A 26,806-nucleotide genomic window follows, 5' to 3' on the forward strand; every position below is an offset into this window, starting at 1 on the left:
AGAGCTGGGCATGTTTAGCCTGCAGAAGAGAAGGCTGAAAGGAGACATGAGGAGGGCCATAGACGAAGAGCTGAGGGAAAGTAAAAAAAAAAAGAGCTGAGGGAAAGTCATAGGGAGGACAGAGCAGGCTTGTTTTCTGCTGCCCTGGAAACTAGGACTAGGAGCAATGGGTTCACATTAGAATCATAGAGTCATTCAAATTTCCCTCCCCCACCCCCTCAACCAGCTTCTGGGGGTCCCAAGAGGTGACCGCAGCAGGTTCCCCAGGTCAACAGGCTCTCAGGCATTGACGAGATGGCAGCAGTAACGTTGTGACAACGGGGAGCCAGCTGGGCTCCATGTTGAAGTTTTGGGATGCAAAAAGGGTTATTTCCAGGGCAGAGGGGTTAATAGAGCAAAAGCGAGATAGCAATTAGTCTTAAAATTAGACTAGGAGAAGAATGGCGCCGATTTTGGTGTGATCCATTGACTCGTGGATACGGGGACCTGATGGGTTTCCGTATCCGCGGTTCAGCGGAAAGCAGTTTTGGCCTCCCCGACGAGAGAATTGCATCCCAGGCGGGCCAGCAGCTGCCTGAGGCCCGGGAGAGAGAGAGTTCATGCGGAAGAAAGTTTGGAGGCAGTAAAGGACACAAAGTAGCACTATGGAGAGGAAAAAGTTACAATTAATTGATACTTTATTGGGGGATTTGTTACAATGTTAGGTAAAGGGGAAGAAAGCAAGGCAAAAAAAGTCTTTGGTTGGAGCTGCTGCTGTGACCACATTCCCATTGAGGTTGGCCCAAGCGGGCAACGGAGAACTGCGGAACTCCCTGCTGCAGGTCAAATCAGCTTGAAGGCAGGGAGTTCTGGGTTGTCCCTTCTCAATATCATCATATAACAATATATCATAACAAGAAGTTGAGGAATCCAAAGACTGACTTAAAGGCATTGAATAAAATGGGAAAATCCTAGGAATGCATTGAATGTTGCCATGGTGATTAAAGCCGTTTCATACTGCGATAAGTATACAGTGTGGACAGGCCCTTGGTTTGTCCTTCTGCACATGATTTGACCCTAAGTTTGACCGCTGGCTCCTTGTTTGTTGTCCATAATAACACTCAAACATTATGATCAATGGATACACTTAATAGTGGAATGTCTAGCGTGCTGGGAAGGGATCTAATCTCCCGTATTTATATTTCCACATTTATTGTACACAAATATGATCCAAACTTCAACACGTGTTTTTGGTGAACGTTGTATTTCTCTTGCTTTTGCTTCAAGGGTGTTTCGAGGGCGACGCTTATCAACCCCTTGGACTCTTTATCTGCATTAGAAGTCCATTGCAATTGTAAGGCTTGACTTGTAGGGCATGCTTTGGTCACATGGGCTTCTAGGAAACCCTTTCAATACAACCTTTATTGGGTTTTGTTTAAACACAGCAGCACAATGAGGCACGAGCGTTAAGTGCAATGAGTGACAATGCCAAAATGTCAAATACTGATAACAACCAGTCATCAATGTATAGGAATATCTCATATCCGCGGCTTCTGGGTCCAGAAGCGAAGCAAAATAATAATTATGCAATAGTCCTCATTATATCATTATATAACAATATAACATAACAAAATAATAATAACAAGAAGTGAAGGAATGTAATAATCATATCATATCTGTATAAATAAAAATTAATGTTCGTTTGTGGGATTAACATAACTCAAAAACCACTGGACGTATTGACATGAAATTTTGACACAATACACCTAACAGACCAACAAGTGTTCATCACCCCTAAAAATTCCAAAAAACTCAGCAGAATGGACTTAACCCCCCCCCCCCAAAAATACATCACAAATTGACACCAAATTTGGACACAAGACATGTATGAGACCAACAAGTGACTATCACTCATAAAAACACTGAAAAACACAGCAGAAGAGACTTTAAAAGCCAAAAAAATTAAAAAATACATTACAGTGCATGCGCAAAACCACTTATATAAACATATACACATGCATATACACACCCAAAACACATATACACATACTGAGCCACATAAACGCATGGCAGGGGATGGCTAGTAGCAGGTTCGCAGTTTGGGTGTGATCTTGGACTCATCGCTGAGCCTGGAACCCCAGGTTTCGGCGGTGACCAGGGGAGCATTCGCACAGTTAAAACTTGTGCGCCAACTGCGACCGTACCTTGGGAAGTCTGACTTGGCCACGGTAGTCCACGCTCTGGTTACATCCCGTATAGACTACTGCAATGCTCTCTACGTGGGGTTGCCTTTGAAGACAGCCCGGAAGCTCCAATTAGTCCAACGGGGGGCAGCCATGATACTAACAGGAGCGGAGCGCAGGGAGCATACAACTCCTCTGCTGCACCAGCTCCACTGGCTGCCGATCTGCTAGCGGGCCCAATTCAAGGTGCTGGTGTTGGCCTACAAAGCCCTAAACGGTTCCGGCCCAAAATACCTGTCTGACCGCATCTCGGCCTATGAGCCCACGAGGACTTTGAGATCGTCCGGGGAGGCCCTTCTCTCGATCCCGCCTGCCTCACAGGCACGCCTGGCGGGGACGAGGGACAGGGCCTTCTCGGTGGTGGCCCCCCGGCTGTGGAACACCCTCCCTGTGGACATCAGACTGGCGCCCTCCCTTATGACATTCCGCAAGAGACTAAAGACGTGGTTGTTCGAGAAGGCGTTTGAATAAGTGCTACAACAATTGGCAATGATGATTGGAACGGAACACGGATAACGAGATTTGGATTGTGGTTCAACGGTGAGACGTCTCGAATGACTTATTGTAATTGTATTATTGATATTGATGTTGTTGTTTAATGTTGTTTTTGATATTGCTAGTTGATGTTGGCTTATGTTGTAAATTGCACCTGATTTTACATGTTGTACACCGCCGTGAGTCGCCCCAGGGCTGAGAACGGCGGTCTATAAGCACAGTAAATAAATAATAAATAAATACTAGCTGTCCCCTGCCATGCATTGCTGTGGCCCAGTCTGGTGATCTTGAAAATAAAGTAATGAGAAAGTGTTGGTTTCTAATATATGTAATGTCTTTATGCTTATGGGTAAACAGTATTTCTTGCTGTTTCTTTGCCAGTGTTGGTGTGCAGATTGTCCGGTTGGCCTACTCTGGAAACATGCAGCATATCATTGTCCATCTTTAGGGGTCCCTTTCAAATCTTTCATACTGCATCTGTCATATACCTATATGTGTGTTGTGAATGGCTGGATGGCCCTTCAGCAGCATTTCTCAACCTGGAAAGTCATGACCCGGGGGGGGGGGGGGTCAGAAGGGTCACCAGAGACCACCAGAAAACACAGTATTTTCTGTTGGTCATGGGGGTCCTGTGTGGGATGTTTGGCCCAATTCCATCGTTGGTGGGGTTTGGAATGCTCTTTGACTATAGGTGAACTATACATCCTAGTAACTACAACTCCTAAATGTCAAGGTCTATTTCCCCCAAACTCCATCTGTGTTCACATTTGGGTATATTGGGTATTCCTGTCAAGTTTGGTCCAGATCCATCATTGTTTGAGTCATAGAATCATAGAATCAAAGAGTTGGAAGAGACCTCATGGGCCATCCAGTCCAACCCCATTCTGCCAAGAAGCAGGAATATTGCATTCAAATCACCCCTGACAGATGGCCATCCAGCCTCTGCTTAAAAGCTTCCAAAGAAGGAGCCTCCACCACACTCCGGGGCAGAGAGTTCCACTGCTGAACGGCTCTCACAGTCAGGAAGTTCTTCCTAATGTTCAGATGGAATCTCCTCTCTTGTAGTTTGAAGCCATTGTTCCATTGCGTCCTAGTCTCCAAGGAAGCAGAAAACAAGCTTGCTCCCTCCTCCTCCCTGTGGCTTCCTCTCACATATTTATACATGGCTATAATTTCTCCTCTCAGCCTTCTCTTCTTCAGGCTAAACATGCCCAGTTCCCTAAGCCGCTCCTCATAGGGCTTGTTCTCCAGACCCTTGATCATTTTAGTCCACAGTGTTCTCTGGATGGAGGTGAACTACAATTCCAAAACTCAAGGTCAATGCCCACCAAACCTTTTCAGTATTTTCAGTTGGTCATGGGAGAACTGTGTACCAAGTTTGGATCAATTCCATTGTTGGTAGAGCTCTGAATGCTCCTTGATTATAAGTGAACTATAAATCCCAGCAACTACAACTCCCAAATGACAAAATCATACTTTTTTGAGTGATGGTCACTCCTTGTGTTGTGAGACGTTTTGTTGCCAAATTTGGTGTGATTTCATTCATTGGTTCTTTTGTTTTCAAGGTACTCATTATGCACAGAGCATTTATATATATACAGATACACATGCATATACACACACAAAACACATATACACATACTGAGCCACAGCAACGCATGACAGGGGATGGCTAGTATCTATATAAATAAAAATGTAGTGGTCGTTTGTGGGATTAACATAACTCAAAAACCACTGGACGAATTGACACCAAATTTGGACACAAGACACGTATCAGGCCAACAAGTGACCATCACTCATAAAAACACTGAAAAACACAGTGGAAGAGATTTAAAAACCCATAATAATAATAATAATAATAATAATAATATTACAACGCATACACATAACCAAATATATACACACATATTCACACACAAAGCACATATACACAGAATCGGCAACAGCAACGCATGGCAGGGAATGGCTAGTCATTATATAACAATATAAGGTAACAAAATAATAACAAGTTATGATATAGTATAATATATTATACGTATAATACTAATACTATAATATACTGATAGTGTATTATGTGGCATAATAGAATAGTACAATATAATAATATATAATAATGTAATATAATTAATAATCATGTGTAAAAAAGTAAAGGTTTCTTCTTGACATTAATTCCAGTCGTGTGCGACTCTCCATCTCCATTTCAAAGCCAATGAGCCGGCGTTGTCCGTAGACACCTCCAGGGTCATGTGGTCACTGGCATGACTGCATGAAGAACCATTACCTTCCCGCTGGAATGGTAACTATTGATATACTATTGATATACTCACATTTGAGTGTTAGGTTCTGCTAGGTTGGCTGAAGCTGGGGCTAACAGTGGGAGCTCACTCCGCTCTGTAGACACCTCCAGGGTCATGTTACCACTGGCATGACTGCATGAAGCACCGTTACCTTCCTGCTGGAATGGTAACTATTGATATACTCACGTTTGGGTGTTATATTCTGCTAGGTTGGATGAAGCTGGGGCTAACAGTGGGAGCTCACTCCGCTCTCCAGATTCAAACCACCGACCTTTTGGTCAGCAAGTTCAGCAGCTCAGTGGTTTAATCTGCTGCGCAACAGGAGGCTCCATGGCTGATGATGATGATGATTACTATCCTTATCATTATCCTGCTTTCCTCTCTAAATTGAAACTCAAAGCAGCTCGAAACATGAAAAGCAATTTAATTTGCAAACCGACAAAATATAAATATTCAAAAAGCAGTCATAGCATTGATAACGAACTGGAAAGGAAGGAAGATGTGACTTTTCTCCATTGCAAAGGGAAAGGACTAAACAGAGCCAGGATTTGCAAGAAAGGTGATTCCTCAGGTGGATATGAAAGAATATATCAAACCTAATAAACATGTTATTCCAAAGTTTGACTGACCCAGATTTAGACACCTGGTTGGCTTCCCTATAAAAGCTGCTCCAGTTTTATTAAAATCTGAACTTTAACGGTGCTGAATCATATCTAAATAACTTTACAATGGCATTTCACCATTACACAAGGAACTGTTACGAAACAGGTGGATTGTAGGAGCGTTCCAGGTCAAATGCAGGTAGGAATTGAATTATTTTCCACGAGACACTGATTTAAGCCTTCTAGGACTTAATAAGTTCTCAAGAAGGCATTATAGGTTGGCTTCAAGTAGAAGATGTTCAAAGGTAAACAATAGAACGTGTGTAAATAAAGCACTATGGAAAAAAGAGATCAAGGCCAATGGACTCCGTCAGTGCTGTCAGACTCCTGCTGGAGCATTGGAAGAGGGAATCCTTCCCTTGAAGACAAAAGAAAAGTCCAAGAGAAGCAAACAGGATATAAACTAAAGTCACGATTCAAGCGACATTTAAACTTTCAGACTTTTCAACCGCATTAGGCCTACGAATATAGTTTCTTGCTGCACAAACAAAAACAATAGACTAATTAAATAAATATTTCTCATGTATAAACTATTGGCAATATAATTTGACTAAAATTTAGTAAATATTCACGGTTTATATACATGCAGTAAGGTTAGGCGCATTATCATAATATTAACGAATTATCTATTGTGGAGAAAATTGAAATAGCTGTTGCATAAAAACCAGAGCCAATTAACACATTTAATTATTATATTTGAATTCAGCATGTTAAATTTATTAAGAAACGGCACATTTCGTTTCCGCAACTGAGAAAAACTGAAAATTTGTAGAACAGTGTAATATGGTAATGTAATATACTATGTATTATCTACACTCCAACTTATGATATAGTGCAATGTATTATTGAATACTAATAGTATAATATACTGGTAATAATCTATATAAATAAAAATGTAATGTTCGTTTGTGGTATTCACAGAACTCAAAAACCACTGGGGCAATTGGCACCAAATTTGGACACAATACACCTAACAACCCAATGTATGTTCTTCACTAAAAAAAATAATATGATTTTGTCATTTGGCCGACGAGTCCTCAGGGGGCCTTCTAGCCAGCCAGCCTATTGTCTTTGATTGGTAGCAAAAAAAACGTTGAAGTCTGGTGCCGAGATATGGGAACAATGAGGCAATCTCGACTGAAGTTTCGGTGGAGGAAGGTTTGAATGAGCAAACAGATCAGGACAAAGTGTGGCTTTCCGAAGGCCCTTTGTCGTGTTGAGATATGATCATCAATGCCAAGTGGGCACCATCCACTGGGGAGACCGACTTCGAGCACCAGGGTTGCTGCCCATTGTATTTTTCATGCAAATAAGTCCTTTGATAAGGTTCTTTTTAATCAGTCGATTTCCTCCTTCCCAGGATCACGCAGGGGGCTTCCTATATTTTTATACAATTTTTTTTATAAAAGGGAATAGGGCAGAAGGGTCAGGTAAAGGTCAGATATACAGGGAGAAATATAGAAATCATAGTGTAGAAAACATACCCACTTATCCCTCCTACCAGAGTCCCATAGAGAAATTGATAAGAGCCTCGATCATGGCTCAGTATGTGTCCATACTTCATAATATTTATCTGGAAGTCCATAGAGGGAAATATGTCCATAATGGGAAAGAGAGTCCTTGATGTTGCTGGAATCAGGGGGAGAGCTTTAAACTGGCTCCCCTCCTTTCTTCACAACCGTAGACAGCAAGTGGAGAGGGGAGACCTGGTCTCTGAGAGGTCTCCTCTCTCTCTCTTGTGGGGTTCCTCAGGGGGCCATTCTCTCCCCTCTGTTGTTTAACATCTATATGCAACCACTTGCTCAGCTGGTCCGAGGTGTTGGGCTTGAGTGTTATCAGTATGCCGATGACACTCAGCTGGTGCTGAGATGGAAGGCCGACCGGACTCTGTACCCGACTGTTTCCATCAGTGCCTCGAGGCCGTGACTGGATGGCTGCATGCCAGCAGGTTGAGGGTGAATCCAGCAGAGACGGAGATCCTATGGCTGGGTCGACCGGGCAGTGGGGACATCCATCTGCCCACCCTGGATGGCGAGGCGTTATGCCCGTCATCATTGGTAAAGAGTCTGGGAGTCCTTTTGGACCCTCTGCTGACGATGGAGGCCCAGGTCTCCGCCGTGAGCAAAACCGCCTTCTTTCACCTGCGGCAGGCTAGACGGCTGCCCCCCTCCCTGTCCAGGGACGACCTCGCTACGGTGATCCAGGCCACGGTCATCTCAAGGCTGGACTACTGTAACGCCCTCTACATTGGCCTCCCTCTGATGGTGATTCGGAAGCTCAAGTTGGTACAAAACGCAGCTGCTCGGCTTCTTGCGGGAATTCCGATGAGATGCCACATACCACCAATCTTACTACAGCTGCATTGGTTTCCAATTGAGCACCGGATCACTTTCAAAGGGATGGTACTCACCTTTAAGGCCTTGCATGGTCTGGGGCCGATGTATCTGAGGGATCGTCTCACCCCCTACCAACCCCAGAGATCCCTCCGCTCTGAGGACCAAGATCTATTGGAAGTCCCCAGTGTCAAGACCTTGCGTCTAACGGCAACCAGGCGCAGAGCCTTCACAGCAGTGGCGCCATCAGTCTGGAATGCTCTGCCACCTGAAGTTCGTGCCCTGCGGGACTTTCCAGCTTTCCGCAGGGCATGTAAGACATACCTGTTCTGACAGGCTTTTAATGTTTGATACTGTTGTTTTTAAATTGTTTTAAATTGCTTTTAAACTTTGTTAGATTTTAGCCATTCTTGTAAGCCGCTCCGAGCCCCAGGGGAGTGGCTGCATATAAGTTTGAATAATAAATAAATAAATAAATAATAAATGTGGGGCAAAAGAGTTCAAAAAATCATAAAAAGTGGCTTGGCAATTCCACGGAGCCAGGATATGGAGCTTGTCCTTTGGTCCTTGGAGAACTATAATCCATTCCAAGGACTGGAGTGAGGGTGGTAGATCCACTTCCCGAAGGTCTCATGGGATGATGCATCAAGTCCCCCAGGTCCTGGGGCTCCAAAAAGGATGAAGAAGCAACGGCAGGAGCAGCGCAGCAGTAGGAAGCGTAGTTTGACAACCAGCTGTTTCTCTTTACATAAAATCAAAAACAAAAGGTTATTCCCAGAGCGCAAGAGCCCGAAATGCAAAAAGCGAGATGGCAGTTAGTGTTAGAATTAGGCTAAGAAAAATATGGCACTAAAATGGAGTCGTTTGGTTAACTCACGGATATGGGTTCCCTGAGGGGTTTCCATATCCGCGGTTTGAAGTAACGCAGATTTGGCCTCCCTGGGATGCCTGCATCCCAGGCAGACCGGCGGTGGCCCGCGTCCTGAAAAAGGATAAGTTCATGCATTAGATACTTTTGAGTCAAGAAATAGACACAATGTATCACTATGGAGAGGTGAAGGTTACAATTCAATTAGTCTTTATTAGGGGTTTTGTTACAATGTTTGAGTTGGGGAGAAAAGCAAAAGGAGGGAGCTCAAGGTTAGAGGGAGTCCTTGGTTGAGGCTGCGGCTGGGGCACATTGCCTCAAAGCTGGCCCAACAGGGCATCCGGGAACTGCGGAACTCCCTGCAGCTGGGCAGATCAGCCGGAAAGCAGGGGCCTCGGGTGGATTCGACATCAGAAGGAGAGAAGGAGGGAAAGAAGTCAGGAAGGAGAGAAAGAAAGAAAGAAAGAAAGGTAGAGAAGGAAGGAAGGAGAGAGAGAGGGAGAAAGAAGGAGAGAAGGAAAGAAAGAAAGGCAGAGAAGGAAGGAAGGAGAGAGAAGGAGAGAAGGAAAGAAAGAAAGGTAGAGAAGGAAGGAAGGAGAGAAGGAGGGAGAGAAAGAGGGAAAGGAGGGAAGGAGAGAAAGAAGGAAAGAAAGAAGAGTAGAGAAGGAAGGAAGGAAGGAAGGAGAGAAGGAGGGAGAGAATAAAATAAGTGAAAGAGGGAAGGAAGGAGAGAAGGAATGAAAGAAAGAGGGAGAGAGGGAAGGAAGGAAAGAGACAAGGAAGGATGGAACCAAAAGAGCAAAGGGAGCGAAAAAAGAAACAGGTAGAGAAGGAAGGAAGAAGAAGGGAAAGAAAAAGAGGGAAGGAAGGAAAGAAGTAGGGAGAGAATGAAATAAGTGAAAGAAGGAAGGAAGGAGAGAAGGAATGAAAGAGAGAAAGAGGGAGGGAAGGAAGGAAAGAGACAAGGAAGGATGGAACAAAAAGAGCAAAGGGAGTGAGAAAAGAAACAGGTAGAGAAGGAAGGAAGAAGAAGGGAAAGAAAAGGAGGGAAGAAAGGAAAGAAGTAGGGAGAGAATGAAATAAGTGAAAGAAGGAAGGAAGGAGAGAAGGAATGAAAGAGAGAAAGAGGGCGGGTAGGAAGGAAGGAAGGAAAGAGACAAGGAAGGATGGAACCAAAAGAGCAAAGGGAGTGAGAAAAGAAACAGGTAGAGAAGGAAGGAAGAAGAAGGGAAAGAAAAAGAGGGAAGAAAGGAAAGAAATAGGGAGAGAATGAAATAAGTGAAAGAAGGAAGGAAGGAGAGAAGGAATGAAAGAGAGAAAGAGGGAGGGTAGGAAGGAAGGAAAGAGACAAGGAAGGATGGAACCAAAAGAGCAAAGGGAGTGAGAAAAGAAACAGGTAGAGAAGGAAGGAAGAAGAAGGGAAAGAAAAGGAGGGAAGAAAGGAAAGAAGTAGGGAGAGAATGAAATAAGTGAAAGAAGGAAGGAAGGAGAGAAGGAATGAAAGAGAGAAAGAGGGCGGGTAGGAAGGAAGGAAGGAAAGAGACAAGGAAGGATGGAACCAAAAGAGCAAAGGGAGCGAGAAAAGAAACAGGTAGAGAAGGAAGGAAGAAGAAGGGAAAGAAAAAGAGGGAAGGAAGGAAAGAAGTAGGGAGAGAATGAAATAAGTGAAAGAAGGAAGGAAGGAGAGAAGGAATGAAAGAGAGAAAGAGGGAGGGAAGGAAGGAAAGAGACAAGGAAGGATGGAACAAAAAGAGCAAAGGGAGTGAGAAAAGAAACAGGTAGAGAAGGAAGGAAGAAGAAGGGAAAGAAAATGAGGGAAGAAAGGAAAGAAGTAGGGAGAGAATGAAATAAGTGAAAGAAGGAAGGAAGGAGAGAAGGAATGAAAGAGAGAAAGAGGGAGGGTAGGAAGGAAGGAAAGAGACAAGGAAGGATGGAACCAAAAGAGCAAAGGGAGTGAGAAAAGAAACAGGTAGAGAAGGAAGGAAGAAGAAGGGAAAGAAAAAGAGGGAAGAAAGGAAAGAAGGAGGGAAGGAAGGAGAAAAAGAAAGAAAGAAGGAGAGAAAGAGGGAGGGAAGGGTGGCCACAGCAACGTGTGGCGGGTACAGCTAGTATGTTATAAATTTATGGTTATTATTAGAGAGAGGTCGCTTTTTCGACAACAGATGTACTATTACCAACTCATTCTGTGATAGCTGCAAAGGTCCACTTGTAGCCCTTTGAAATGACTTATTTCCTGGTTCATCCAAGGAAATATATGGGCAAATATTGGTCCAATGCCCCGTCTCCCCTTAGCAACAAATGCAAACTGGGCTGAGATGAGAAAAAGGATGACGTAGGCATCGCAAGGGGAAGGAGGTGGTTTTCGAAGGAAATGAACTCAAGCATACATCCTCAGTCAGGACTCTATGTGCCCAACCTGGGTTGCATCTACACTTCTATCTATATATATAAAAATGCTCTGTGCATAATGAGTACCTTAAAAACAAAAGAACCAATGAACAAAATCACACCAAATTTCGCAACAAAATGTCTCACAACACAAGAAGTGACCATCACTCAAAAATTTATGATTTTGTCTTTTGGGAGTTGTAGTTGCTGGGATTTATAGTTCACCTACAAAGAGCATTCCGAACTCCATCAACGATGGAATTGAACCAAACATGGCACACAGAACTCCCATGACCAACAGAAAATACTGGAAGAGTTTGGTGGACATTGACCTTGAGTTCGAGAGTCGTAGTTCACCTACATCCAGAGAGCACTGTGGACTCAAACAATGATGGAACTACAACTCCAAAACCAAAGGACACTGCCCACCAAACCCTTCCAGTATTTTCTGTTGGTCCTGGGGGTTCTGCATGGAAAGTTTGGTTCAATTCCATTGTTGGTGACGTTCAGAATGTTCTTTGATTGTAGGTGAACTATAATTCCCAGCAACTACAACTCCCAAATAACAAAATCAAATTTTTGAGTGAAAGACATACATTGGGTTGTTAGGTGTCTTGTGTCCAAATTTGGTGCCAATTTGTCCAGTGGTTTTTGAGTTCTGTTAATCCCACAAACGAACATTATATTTTTATTTATATAGCTTTTTTGAGTGTTGTGAGATTCCCAATAAATTATCCGTTTGATATATGGACCGAAGTACAAGTCTCTTGCTTCTGATACAATTTACAGTCAAATAATATGTGCTATGTTTTCAATTTCAGGTGCTCCGCAGATAGATCCGTTCTTGCTAAGGGATGCTGTTAAACCCCCCGTATTTCAGCATTGTATTAACCTGATCAAACCTTGCTCGATCAAACCACATCGCAAGTGTTGAACCTGACTCAGCACATAGAAGATGGCTTTGAAAGGCAGCAGATCACAGGAGCGGTCTTCATAGACCTGTCAGCAGCCTATGAGACTGTGAACCACCACTGCCTCCTCCTGAGAAAAATGTATAGTATCACAAAGGACGACCACCTCACCCGCCTCATAGGAAACCTGCTACAGAACAGGAGCTTCTTTGTTGAGTTCCAGGGCCAGAGAAGCAGATGGCGGAAACAGAAGAACAGCCTGCCTCAGGGGAGCGTGCTCGCTCCATCCATGTTCAACATCTACACAAATGACCAGCCACTGCCAGAAGGGACAGAGAGCTTCATCTATGCTGATGATCGTGCCATCACCGCTCAAGCAGGGAGCTTTCAGATGGTTGAACAGAAGCTTTCCAAAGCTCTAGGTGCTCTTACTGCCTATTCTAGGGGAAACCAGCGGATCCCCAACCCATCTAAAACACAGACATGCGCCTTTCTCCTTAAGAACAGACAAGCATCCCGAGCTCTGAGGATCACCTGGGAAGGAATCCCACTGGAGCTTTACAGCGCACCCAAATACCTGGGAAAAGTCAATCTGGACCGTGCTCTGATCTACAAGAAGCACTGCCTGAACATCAAGCAAAAAGTGGGTCCTAGAAACAATATCATACGAAAGCTGACTGGCACAACCTGGGGATCACAACCAGACACAGTGAAGACATCTGCCCTTGCTGCTGAGTACGCATGCCCAGTGTGGAATACATCTCACCACGCTAAAACAGTGTATGTGGCTCTTAATGAGACATGCTGCATTATCACGGGGTGTCTGCGCCCTACACCACTGGAGAAATGACACTGCTTAGCCGGTATTGCACCACCTGACATCCGCCGGGAAGTAGCAGCCAATAGTGAAAGGACAAAGGCAGAGACATCTCCAGCTCATCCCCTGTTTGGGTATCAGCCAGCACGTCAATGGCTTAAATCAAGAAATAGATTTCTAAGATCCACAGAGACACTCGCTGGAACACCTCAGCAAGCGAGAGTCCAAAAGTGGCAGGCTCAAACCCAGAATCTCAATCAATGGCTGATACCAGATGAGAGACTCCCTCCTGGGCACACAGAAGATGGGGCGACTTGGAAGGCGCTGAACAGACTGCGCTCTGGCACCACGAGATGCAGAGCCAGCCTCAAGAAATGGGGCCACAAAGTGGAGTCCACGACATGCGAGTGTGGAGAAGAGCAAACCGCTGACCACCTGCTGCAATGCACCCTGAGCCCGGCCACATGATGCACAAGGGAGGACCTTCTTGCGGCAACACCAGAAGCACTCCACGTGGCCAGATACTGGTCAAAGAACATTTAATCAACTACCAAACTCACAAATTTTGTGTTTTGTCTGTTTGTTTGTTTTGTTCTGTTAGAAATGTAATACAATTGACTGGTTGCCCTGACACAACAAATAAAAATAAACCTAGCTCGCGTGAATACCTCCCTAAAATGTTTTGGCATTAGAATTTTTACAGAGTTGACAATTTGAAAGGTACGTTTATATCGATTTAAAGATAGGGAGAAAAATCCTTTTCTCGTTCCAGCAAAACCTGTGAATGTATGTGTTGATGTGCTCCAAAGATAGCACAGAGCCAGCTTCCAAAGGCAGGGCGACCCTCATTAGAAGCCATTTCCAAGGATTTATCCGCTCTAAAATGAGCCCCGGTGGTGTTTATCTCCGTCTCATAAACAGGCAAATTAATGCCGGGTTTGGTTTTGCCGGGAAATCCCGAGGAACTTTTGCCGGGCACCGGCTGAGAGTTGTTTACCCTCCGAAAGCTCCCCTTTGAGTCGTAAATATATTGAAACAGATGGTGGCTGTTGATTATTAAAGCCGCTGCGGCCAAGCCTAATGCAGAACAGATGGAAGGGAGTTTGAGCGACTTCCTGGAGGTTCAATAGTCAATATTCTTGGTCTTCTTTGGCAGAGAAGGCGAAAGACCATATTGCAGCATTCTTCTTCTTCTTCTCTTCTTCCTCCTCCTCTTCTCTTTTCTTATCCTCCTCCTCTTCCTTCTCCTTCTCTTCCTCCTCCTCCTCTTCTCCTCCTCTTCTTCCTCCTCCTCTTCTCTTCTCCTCCTCCTCTTCCTCTTCTTCCTCCTCCTCTTCTTTTCCTTCTTCTTCCTCCTCCTCTTCTCTCCTCCTCCTCTTCTTTTCCTTCTCATCCTCTCCTCCTCTTCTCTCCTCCTTCCTCCTCCTCCTCCTCTTCTTCTTTTCCTTCTCCTCCTCCTCCTCTCCTCCTCTACTCTCCTCCTCCTCTTCCTCCTCTTCTTCTTTTACTTCTTCCTCCTCCTCCTCTTCTTCCTCCTCCTCCTCTCCTCCTCTACTCTCCTCCTCCTCCTCTTCTTCTTTTGCTTCTTCCTCCTCCTCCTCCTCCTCCTCCTCTTCTCTCCTCCTCCTCCTCCCCCTTCTTTTCCTCCTCCTCCTCCTCCTCCTCTTCATCCTCCTCTTCCTCCTCCTCCTCCTCCTCCTCCTCCTCCTCCTCCTCTTCCTCCTCCTTCTCTTCTTCTTCCTCCTCCTCTTCTCTCCTCCTCCTCCTCCTCCTCCTCTTCTTCTTTTCCTTCTTTTCCTTCTTCTCCTTCTCACTTCTCAAGCGATGGCTGACACCAAAGGAGGGACTTCCTCTTGGGCACACAGAAGATGGCTGACTTGAAAGGCACTAAACGGGCTGCGCTCTGGCACCACGAGATGCAGAGCCAACCTTAAGAATGGAACCACAAAGTGGAGTCCACGGCATGTGATTGTGGAGGAGAGCAAACCACAGACCACCTACTACAATCCAACCTGAGCCGTGCCACATGCACAATGGAGGACCTTCTCACAGCGACACCAGAGGCACTCCAAGTGGAGACTAGAATGTGTCCAGAGGAAGGCGACTAAAATGATCAAGGGTCTGGAGAACAAGCCCTATGAGCAGCGGCTTAAGGAGCTAGGGATGTTTAGCCTGAAGAAGAGAAGGCTGAGAGGGGATATGATAGCCATGTATAAATAAGGTTGGCCACAGGGAGGGAGCAAGCTTGTTTTCTGCTTCCTTGGAGACTAGGACGCATTGGAACAATGGCTTCAAACTCCAAGAAAGGAGATTCCATCTGAACATGAGGAAGAACTTCCTGACTGTGAGAGCCATTCAGCAGTGGAACTCTCTGCCCCAGAGTGTGGTGGAGGCTCCTTCTTTGGAAGCTTTTAAACAGAGGCTGGATGGCCATCTGTCAGGTGTGATTTGAATGCAATATTCCTGCTTCTTGGCAGAATGGGGTTGGACTGGATGGCCCACGAGGTCTCTTCCAACTCTTGAATTCTATGATTCTATAACTTCCTGACTGTGAGAGCCGTTCAGCAGTGGAACTCTCTGTCCCAGAGTGTGGTGGAGGCTCATTGTTTGGAAGCTTTTAAACAGAGGCTGGATGGCCATCTGTCAGGGGTGATTTGAATGCAATATTCCTGCTTCTTGGCAGAATGGGGTTGGACTGGATAATGGCCCAGGAGGTCTCCTCCAAATCTTCGATTCTATGATTCTCTAACTTCCTGACTGTGAGAGCCGTTGAGCAGTGGAACTCTCTGCCCCGGAGTGTGGTGGAGGCTCCTTCTTTGGAAACTTTTAAGCAGAGGCTGGATGGCCATCTGTCAGGGGTGATTTGAATGCAATATTCCTGCTTCTTGGCAGAATGGGGTTGGACTGGATGATGGCCCAGGAGGTCTCTTCCAACTCTTTGATTCTATGATTCTATGTATGTCACAGCAAAGGAGATCTATATACTGCATTTCGTATCACAAAATCACAAGTTGAACACTTCCCAAGTGTTTAGGACTGTGTGATGTATTTTCGAATGATTCACGCAGATCCAAGTAAGGTGACACAGTCATTGGGCAGATGTCAATATGAGACAGCATTGATTTTGTGAAATTTATACTTATTGATTGATGATCAATCACCTGCTTATCTTCCCATCGCAACCTGTGTTGCTTCTGTTTTGAAAACAAACCAGGTTTGGAGGTAAAAATAGATCCCAGATGCTCCAGTGACATTTACACCTATTTTTTTTTCCAGATGAGCAAAGATATCGATCGACTATAATGCCCCTTTAAGCTATTGATCCACCTTGCTTTTACCCCAGGTGTTTAATTTGTACTGAGTGGCTATAAAGAGAGAGAAAAGCCGCAATGTTTTTAGCATGACGGCGAATCTAGCCGTATATCCTTTTGTGAAATTTGTATTCCTTTCTTTTCCAGCTTTTAGTATTGAATATAAATGAAGGAGTCAAAGGAAAGCATCAGCCGCTTCTTTGTTTTGGATGCAACCCGACTGCCTCCTTCTGGAAGTGCTAGAAATCGCATTCCACTGAATCATAGAATCATAGAATCATAGAATCAAAGAGTTGGAAGAGACCTCATGGGCCATCCAGTCCAACCCCATTCTGCCAAGAAGCAGGAATATTGCATTCAAATCACCCCTGACAGATGGCCATCCAGCCTCTGTTTCAAAGCTTCCAAAGAAGGAGCCTCCATCACACTCCGGGGCAGAGAGTTCCACTGCTGAACGGCTCTCACAGTCAGGAAGTTCTTCCTAATGTTCAGATGGAATCTCCTCTCTTGTAGTTTGAAGCCATTGTTCCGCGTCCTAGTCTCCAAGGAAGCAGAAAACAAGCTTGCTCCCTCCTCCCTGTGGCTTCCTCTCACATATTTATACATGGCTATCATATCTCCTCTCAGCCTTCTCTTCTTCAGGCTAAACATGCCCAGTTCCCTAAGCCGCTCCTCATAGGGCTTGTTCTCCAGACCCTTGATCATTTTAGTCGCCCTCCTCTGGACACATTCCAGCTTGTCAATATCTCTCTTGAATTGTGGTGCCCAGAATTGGACACAATATTCCAGATGTGGTCTAACCAAAGCGGAATAGAGGGGTAGCATTTCTTCCTTAGATCTAGACACTAGGCTCCTATTGATGCAGGCCAAAATCCCATTGGCTTTTTTTGCCGCCACATCACATTCCTGGCTCATGTTTAACTTGTTGTCCAAGATCTTTTTCACACATCCTGCTCTCGAGCCAGGCATTGTCCCCGATTCTGTATCTTTGCATTTCGTTTTTCCTGCCAAAGTGGAGTATCTTGCATTTGTCACTGTTGAACTTCATTTTGTTAGTTTTGGCCCATCTCTCTAATCTGTCAAGATCGTTTTGATTTCTGCTCCTGTCCTCTGGACTATTGGCTCTCCTTCCCAATTTGGTGTCGCCTGCAAACTTGATGATCCTGCCTTCTAGCCCTTCATCTAAGTCATTAATAAAGATGTTGAACAGGACCGGGCCCAGGACGGAACCCTGTGGCACTCCACTTGTCACTTCTTTCCAAGATGAAGAGGAAGCATTAGTGAGCACTCTTTGTGTTCGTCCACTTAACCAATTACAGATCCACCTCACCGTAGTTTTGCCTCGCCCACATTGGACTAGTTTCCTTGCCAGAAGGTCATGGGGGACCTTGTCAAAGAAGGCCTTCCTGAAATCCAGGTACGCTACATCCACGGCATTCCCCGCATCTACCCAGCTTGTAGCTCTATCGAAGAAAGAGATCAGATTAGTCTGGCATGACTTGTTTTTGATAAATCCATGTTGACTATTAGCATCAACATTGCAGAATTAATGCAGTTTGATACCGCTTTAATTTTATTTGTTGCTTATTGTGTACCTTTAACTCCTTTCGAGCCTATGCTGTTTCCTATCCCATACTTTTTTTTCAAGTCACTTCCAACCTATGGTAGATAATATATAATACCATAACTGGACCCCACTCAATTCGTCAACTATCAGCCAGTTTCCAATCTCCCCTTTTTGGGCAAAGTCCTGGAACGTGTGGTGGCTTCACAACTCCAGGTATTCTTGGAAGACACGGATTATCTGGATTCGGCACAGTCTGGTTTCAGACCAGGACATGGAACAGAAACAGTCTTGGTCGCCTTAGTGGATGCATGACAGCAATCCGGGAAACCAGCTTGAAACCATCTGGATAAGAATCAAGGGAACTGGGACTCAAAAAGATCTCGTTGTAGGTGTCTACTACAGACCTCCAAGCCAGGAGGAAGAACTTGATGAAGTCTTCTGCCAACAGTTGACCAAACAGGCACAGAAAAGAGATGTAGTAGTCATGGGCGATTTCAGCTATCCCGATATTTGCTGGAAAACAAACTCGGCCAAGAGTACAAGGTCCAACAAATTCCTCGCTTGCCTTGCAGACAATTTCATGGTCCAGATGGTAGAAGAGGCAACAAGGGGGTCGGCTACTCTTGATCTCATCCTAACAAATGCGGAGAACCTAATCGATGCGGTTGAAGTGGTCGGATCTTTATGGGGAAGTGACCATGTGCTCCTGCAATTTGAGGTACAAAGGAAGGCTGAAACTAAGACAAGTCGAACCCGCATTTTGGACTTTAGGAGAGCTGATTTCCAAAAAATGAAGGAAACGCAGAGCAGCATTCCGTGGACACAGATACTAAAAGATAAGAGAGTTACGGATGGATGGGAATTTCTCAAGAGTGAAATACTCAAGGCGCAATTGCAAACTGTGCCAACAAAGAGAACAAATAGGACAAGTGCAAAGAAGCCAGAATGGATGTCCAAAGAACTTCTAACTGTGCTAAGACACAAAAGAGACATGCACAAGAAGTGGAAAAAGGGAGAAATCACCAAAGAAGAATTCAAACAAATGGCCAACACCTGTAGGGAAAAGGTCCGCAAGGCTAAAGCACAAAACGAGCTCAGACTTGCCAGGGACATTAAAAACAATAAAAAGGGATTCTTTTCCTATGTCAGTAGAAAAAGGAAAAACAAGGAGGTGATAGGGCCTCTTCGAGGAGAAGATGGGGCAATGCTGACAGGGGATAGGGAAAAGGCAGAACTCCTTAATGCCTTCTTTGCCTCGGTCTTCTCACAAAAAGAAAGTCATCTTCCACCTCAGCAAGATGGAGTGGATGAGGGATTAGAGGACATCCAACCCCAAATTGGGAAACAAGTCATCCAGGAATCCCTGGCCGCTCTAAATGGGTTCAAGTCCCCTTTCAGGACTAGATCAACTACACCCAAGAGTACTGAAGGAACGAGCGGAAGTCATTTCGGAACCGTTGGCAATCATCTTTGAGAGTTCTTGGAGAACGGGAGAAGTTCCAGCAGATTGGAGGAGGGCCAATGTGGTCCCAATCTTCAAGAAGGGAAAAAAGGACGACCCAAACAATGACCAATGTCCGGTCAGCCTCACATCGATACAAGGCAAGATTCTGGAAAAGATTGTTAAGGAAGTGGTCTGCAAACACTTAGAAACAGATGCGGTCATCGCTAAGAGTTAACATGGATTTATCAAAAGCAAGTCATGCCAGACTCATCTGATCTCTTTTTTTGATAGAGTTACAAGCCAGAGGAGGGCGACTAAAATGATCAAGGGTCTGGAGAACAAGCCCTATGAGGAGCGGCTTAGGGAACTGGGCATGTTTAGCCTGAAGAAGAGAAGGCTGAGAGGAGATAGGATAGGCATGGATAAATATGTGAGAGGAAGCCACAGGGAGGAGGAGGGAGCAAGCTTGTTTTCTGCTTCCCTGGAGAGAGACTAGGACGCAATGGAACAATGGCTTTTAACTACAAGAAAGGAGATTCCATCTGAACACGAGGAAGAGAGCCGTTCAGCAGTGGAACTCTCTGCCTCGGAGGGAGTGTGGCAGAGATTCTTTCTATGGAGGCTTTTAAAGAGAGGCTGGATGGCCATCTGTCAGGGGTGATTTGAATGCAATATTCCTGCTTCTTGGCCGAATGGGGTTGGACTGGATGATGGCCCAAGAGGTCTCTTCCAACTCTAGGATTCTAATTCTATGATTCATGTGAAGGGAATAAGAAGATTCCGCGCATGCGTTTTCTTCTCCTCTCAAGGAGCAGGGGGCGGGAGGAGAAAGTGATAGACGGGACGCTTCGACCTATCAGAGGAGGGAAGAAAGAGGGCGGGACGAAGACTGGTTGTGGAGACAGTGATGGATGGTACACGCCTACCTATCAGAGGAGGGAAGAAGAAAGGGGGCGGGACGAAGAAAGGCCGAGGAGACCGTGAGGGAAAGAAAAGAGTGAGTGAGTTCGTGCATGCGCACACAATACTTCTCATGTGAAGGGAATAAGAGTCTGCGCATGCGTCTCTTTTCTCTCTCAAGGAGCAGGGGGCGGGAGGAGAAAGTGACAGATGGGACGCTTCGACCTATCAGAGGAGGGAAGAAGAAAGGGGGTGGGACGAAGAAAGGCCGAGGAGACCGTGAGGGAAAGAAGTCAGTCCGCGCATGCGCACACAACTCTCCTCACGTGAAGGGAATAAGAAGAGTCTGCGCATGCGTCTCTTTTCTCTCTCAAGGAGCAGGGGGCGGGAGGAGAAAGTGATAGACGGGACGCTTCGACCTATCAGATGAGGGAAGAAAGAGGGTGGGACGAAGAAAGGCTGAGGAGACAGTGATGGATGGGACACTTCGACCTATCAGAGGAGGGAAGATGAAAGGGGGCGGGACGAAGACAGGCCGCGGAGACCGTGAGGGAAAGAAGAGAGTGAGTGAGCCCGCGCATGCGCACACAACTCCCCTCGTGTGAAGGGAATAAAAGTCTGCGCATGCGTCTCTTTTCCTCTCAAGGAGCAGGGGGCGGGAGGAGAAAGTGATAGACGGGACTAGCCGACCTATCAGAGGAGGGAAGAAGAAAGGGGGCGGGACGAAGAAAGGCTGAGGAGACAGTGATGGAATAGGGGAAAGGAGAGAGGGAGTTCGCGCATGCGCACACAACTCCCCTCATGTGAAGAGAATAAGAAGGGGCGGGAGGAGACAGTGATAGACGGGACGCTTCGACCTATCAGAGGAGGGAAGAAAGAGGGCGGGACGAAGAAAGGCTGAGGAGACAGTGATGGAATAGGGGAAAGGAGAGAGGGAGTTCGCGCATGCGCACACAACTCCCCTCATGTGAAGAGAATAAGAAGGGGCGGGAGGAGACAGTGATAGACGGGACGCTTCGACCTATCAGAGGAGGGAAGAAAGAGGGCGGGACGAAGAAAGGCTGAGGAGACAGTGTTGGATGGGACACGCCGACCTATCAGAAGAGGGAAGAAGAAAGGGGGCGGGACGAAGAAAGGCCGAGTGATAGAACTTGGCTTCTAACAGGGGGAAGAAGTGAGTCCGCGCATGCGCAACTCTCCTCCTGTGAAGGGAATAAGAAGAGTTCTCCGCATGCGTCTCTTTTCCCTCTCAAGGAGCAGGGGGCGGGAGGAGAAAGTGATAGACGGGAAACGCCGACCTATCAGAGTAGGGAAGAAAGAGGGCGGGATAAGAAAGGCCGAGGAGACAGTGATGGAATAGGGGAAAGGAGAGAGGGAGTCTGCGCATGCGTGTCTTTTCCCTCTCAAGGAGCAGGGGGCGGGAGGAGAAAGTGATAGACGGGACGCTTCGCCCTATCAGAGGAGGGGAGAGGCTTCGTCCTATGAGAGGAGGGAAGAATTAAACCACCCGCTGCGGGAGGAGCTTGGCGCATGCGCGGTGTCGCCGGGCGGGCTTTCAGTGGCGGCGTGGGAGCCGGAGGAGGAGCAGCGTCGTCCCCTCAACAGCAGCCTCAGCCATGGTGCTGGAGTCGGTGGTGGCCGACCTCCTCAACCGCTTCCTGGGCGGCTACGTGGAGAACCTGAACAAGTCCCAGCTCAAGCTGGGCATCTGGGGCGGTGAGGAAAGGAGAAAGGGGAGGCCTCAGGGGGCGGGGCTTGCGGGAGGCGGGAGGGAGGGGCTGGCCATCTGCCGGGAGGGATTACACCAGGCATGGGACAACTCGGCCTCCCTCCCCCCCCCCCTTCCAGGTGTTTTGGACTTCTTCAACTCCCACAATTCCTAACAGGCCCCATATAATAATAATAATAATAATAATAATAATAATAATAGAAGAAGAAAACACTATCCAAGCCCTCCTGATAGATGGCCATCCACCCCCTGCTTAGCAATAATAAGAGTAGACTCCTAGAGATCCCCAAAGGGCATCCAGCCCGACCCCTTTTGCCTTCATGCAGGAAAAGCACAATGTAATCCCCCCCTACAGATGGCCATGCAGCCCTTGCTTAGTAATAATCATAATAGAATCCCAGTTGGAAGGGAATCCCCAAAGGGCATCCAGTCCGACCCTCTTTTGCCTTCATGCAGGAAAAGCACAATGTAATCCCTCCCTACAGATAGCCACTCAGCCTCTGACCTTCTTTAGGAGTTCTTTCTATACAGGAAAAGCACAATCTAATCCCTCCCAACTGATGGCTACCCAGCCTCTGACTTTACTGGATGAGTTTCCCTTATAGATTCTTTCTATCAGTTAGGAAAGAGCACCATCAAAGCCCTCCTGACAGATGGCCATCCACAACTGCTTAGTAATAATAAAAATAATAGGCACTTGGAGTCAGAAGGGAACCCAGAGGCTATCCAGTCTGACCCTCTTCTGCCTTCATGCTGGAAAAACACAATCTAATCCCTCCCTACAGATGGCTATGCAGCCGTTGCTTCGTAATAATAATAATAATAATAATAATAATAATAATAATAATAGAATCCTAGATGGAAGGGATCCCAAGAGGCCATCCAGTCCAACTCTTTCTGCCTTCATGCACAAAAAGCACAGTCTAATCCTTCCCGACAGATAGTCACTCAGCCTCTGACCTTCTTTGAGGAGTTCTTTCTATGCAGGAAAAGCACAATCTAATCCCTCCCGACAGATAGCCACTCAGCCTCTGACCTTCTTTGAGGAGTTTCCCTTACAGATTCTTTCTATCAGGAAGGGAAAAAAGCACCATCAAAGCCCTCCTAACAGATGGCCATCCACACCTGCTTAGTAAAAATAAAAATAATAGACTCCTAGAGTCAGAAAAGCCCTCCCAACAGATGGCCATGCAGCCCTTGCGTAGTAATAATCATAATACAATCCCAGTTGGAAGAGAATCCCCAGTGGCCATCCAGTCTGACCCTTTTCTGCCTTCATGCTGGAAAAGCACAATCTAATCCCTCCTGACAGATAGCCACTCAGCCTCTGACCTTCTTTGAGGAGTTCTTTCTATGGAGGAAAAGCACAATGTAATCCCTCCCGACAGATAGCCACTCAGCCTCTGACCTTCTTTGAGGAGTTCTTTCTGTGCAGGAAAAGCACAATGTAATCCCTCCCAACAGATAGCCACTCAGCCTCTGACTTTACTTGATGAGTTTCCCTTATAGATTCTTTCTATCAGGCAGGGAAAAAGCACCATCAAAGCCCTCCTGACAGATGGCCATCTACACACTACTACTACTACTAATAATACCGGTAATAATAATAATAGACTCCTACTAGAGTCAGAAAGGAACGCAGAGGTCATCCAGTCTGATCCTCTTCTGCCTTCATGCAGGAAAAGCACAATCTAATCCCTCCCTACAGATGGCCACGCAGCCCTTGCTTAGTAATAATCATAATAGAATTCCAGTTGGAAGGGAATCCTCAGAGGCCATCCAGTCTGATCCTCTTCTGCCTTCATGCAGGAAAGGCACAATCTAATCCCTCCCTACAGATGGCCATGCAGCCCTTGCTTAGTAATAATCATAATAGAATTCCAGTTGGAAGGGAATCCTCAGAGGCCATCCTGTCTGACCCTTTTCTGCCTTCATGCAGGAAAGGCACAATCTAATCCCTCCCAACAGATGGCTACCCAGCCTCTGAGTTTACTTGATGACTTTCCCTTATAGATTCTTCCTATCAGGCAGGAAAAAGCACCATCAAAGCCCTCCTGACAGATGGCCATCCACACCTTACTAGTAATAATTCTAGGCTCAGCGATGAGTCCAGGATCACTCCCAAGCTGCGAATCTGGTTATGAAGTATCAACAAAAATAATTTTATCATTGAGGGTCACCACAACATTAGAAACTATATTAAGGGATCACAGCATTGGGAAGGTTGAGAACCACTGACTTAGATGAAGGGTTTCATTCATCGTGTCAGGAGCAACCAGACAGTTGTATTACATTTTTTAACAAAACAAACAAACAGACAAAATTGGGTATTCTGGGTTTGAGCCTGCCACTTTTGGACTCTCGCTTGCTGAAGTGTTCCAGCGAGTGTCTCTGTAGATCTTAGAAAACTATTTATTGATTTAAGTCGTTGACGTGCTGGCTGATACCCAAACAGGGGATGAGCTGGAGATGTCTCTGCCTTGGTCCTTTCACTATTGGCTGCTCCTTCCCGGCGGATGTCAGGTGGTGCAATACCGGCTAAGCAGTGTAATTTCTCCAGTGGTGTAGGGCGCAGACACCCCGTGATAATGCGGCATGTTTCATTAAGGGCCACATCCACTGTTTGAGCGTGGTGAGATGTGTTCCACACTGGGCATGCGTACTCAGCAGCAGAGTAGCATAGCGCAAGGGCAGATGTCTTCACTGTGTCTGGTTGTGATCCCCAGGTTGTGCCAGTCAGCTTTCGTATGATATTGTTTCTAGCACCCACTTTTTGCTTGATGTTCAGGCAGTGCTTCTTGTAGGTCAGAGCACGGTCCAGAGTGACTCCTCCCAGGGATTATGGGTGCGCTGCAATGCTCCAGTGGGATTCTTTCCCAGGTAATGATCCTCAGAGCTCGGGATGCTTCTCTGTTCTTGAAATGAAAGGCACATGTCTGTGTTTTAGATGGATTAGGGATCAGCTGGTTTTCCTTGTAATAGGCAGTAAGAGCACCTTTTGGAGATCTTCTGTTCAACCATCTCAAAGCTCCCTGCTTGAGTGGTGATGGTACAATCATCAGCATAGATGAAACTCTCTGTCCCTTCTGGCAGTGGCTGGTCATTTGTGTAGATGTTGAACATGGATGGAGCAAGCACGCTCCCCTGAGGCAGGCCGTTCTTCTGTTTCCGCCATCTGCTTCTCTGGCCCTGGAACTCAACAAAGAAGCTCCTGTTTTGTAGCAGGTTTCCTATGAGGCGGGTGAGGTGGTCGTCCTTTGTGATATTAGGCATTTTTCTCAGGATGAGGCCGTGGTTTACAGTATCGTACGCCCCTGATAGGTCTATGAAGGGTTAGAAAGTATGATCATCAAGTTTGCAGACGGGACCAAATTGGGAGGGAGAGCCACTCCCCCAGAAGACAAGAGCAGAATTCAAAACAATCTTAGCAGATTAGAGAGATGATGTGCCAAAACCAACAAAATGTAGTTCAACAGGGACAAATGCAAGATACTCCACTGGGGCAGAAAAAGGAAATGCAAACAGAGAGAATGGGGGACGATGAGGCCTGGCTCGAGAGCAGTACGTGTGAAAAGATCTTCTAGTCCTCATGGACAACAAGTTAACATGAGCCAACAATGTGATGCAGCGTGCATGAAGAGGAGCCTAGTGTCTAGATCTAGGGAAGTCCTGCTCCCCATGCTCTATTCCGCTTTGGTTAGACCACTTTACCTGGAATATTGTGTCCAATTCTGGGCACCACAATTCAAGAGAGATATTGACTCTAAGCTGGAATGTGTCCAGAGGAGGGCGACTCAAATGATCAAAGGTGTGGAGAACAAGCCCTATGAGGAGCGGCTTAAGGAGCTGGGCATGTTTAGCCTGAGGAAGAGAAGGGTGAGAGGAGATATGATGAGAGCCATGTATGAATATGAGAAGGGAATATGTCGTAGGGAGGGCGACTAAAATGATCAAGGGTCTGGAGAACAAGCCCTATGAGGAGCGGCTTAAGGAGCTGGGCATGTTTAGCCTGTGGCAGAGAAGGCTGAGAGGAGACATGATGAGGGCCAGGGATCCAGATGTCAGGAAGGAGGGAGCAGGCTTCCTTTCTGCTGCCCTGGAGACTAGGACGCAATGGAGCCATGACTTCAAGCTACAGGAAAGAAAGGAGATTCCATCTGAACATGAGGAAGAACTTCCTGACTTGTTGAAGGTTTTCATGGCTGGAATCGCTGGGTTGTTGTAGGTTTTTCGGGGTATATGGCCATGTTCTAGAAGCATTCTCTCCTGACGTTTTGCCTGCATCTATGGCAAGCATCCACAGGGTAGTGAGGTGAGGATGCTTGCCATAGATGCAGGCGAAACGTCAGGAGAGAATGCTTCTAGAATATGGCCATATAGCCCAAAAAAAACTACAACCCAATTTGAGACACCCCTCAGCACCAACCCCTTCCCAAATTCCCCTTCCTTCCTTCCTTCCTTCCTTCCTTTTGACACCTTCCCTTCCCCTTCCCTTTCTTTTTTTCTATCTTTCTTTCCATTCCTCCTTCCTTCCTTTCTCCCTTCTTTCCCATCCTCCTTCTCTCTCTTTATTCTTTCTTTCCTACCTTTCTTCTTTCATATACCTTCTCAACTTCTCCTTCCTTCCTTCATACGCCTCCCTTCCTTTCTCCGTTCTTTCCCATCCTCCTTCTCTCCCTTTCTTCTTTCTTTCCTTCCTTTCTTCTTTCATATACCTTCTCAACTTCTCCTTCTTTACTTCCTTCATACACCTTCCCTTCCCTCCTTTCTTCTTCCTTCCTTCCTTCCTTCCTTCCTTCCTTCCTCCCTTCTTTCCCATCCTCCTTCTCTCCCTTTCCTCTTCCTTTTCTTCCTTTCTTGTT

At 46.1% G+C, this 26,806-nt stretch overlaps 1 protein-coding gene across 3 annotated transcripts in view; it reads left to right on the forward strand.

Moving 5' to 3' along the window:
- Positions 1-21,738: 21,738 nt before the first annotated feature.
- Positions 21,739-26,806, forward strand: part of VPS13C (vacuolar protein sorting 13 homolog C) — a 264,400-nt gene continuing 259,332 nt past the window's right edge. For all 3 annotated transcript variants that reach the window (XM_067471235.1, XM_067471236.1, XM_067471237.1), the window contains exon 1: positions 21,739-21,931. In XM_067471235.1, coding sequence (XP_067327336.1) covers positions 21,832-21,931 — 100 coding nt within the window. In that variant the 5' untranslated portion in view covers positions 21,739-21,831. The remainder of the gene's footprint in view (positions 21,932-26,806) is intronic.

Source organism: Anolis sagrei, chromosome 9, assembly GCF_037176765.1.
Source record: "Anolis sagrei isolate rAnoSag1 chromosome 9, rAnoSag1.mat, whole genome shotgun sequence".
NCBI lineage: Eukaryota > Metazoa > Chordata > Lepidosauria > Squamata > Dactyloidae > Anolis > Anolis sagrei.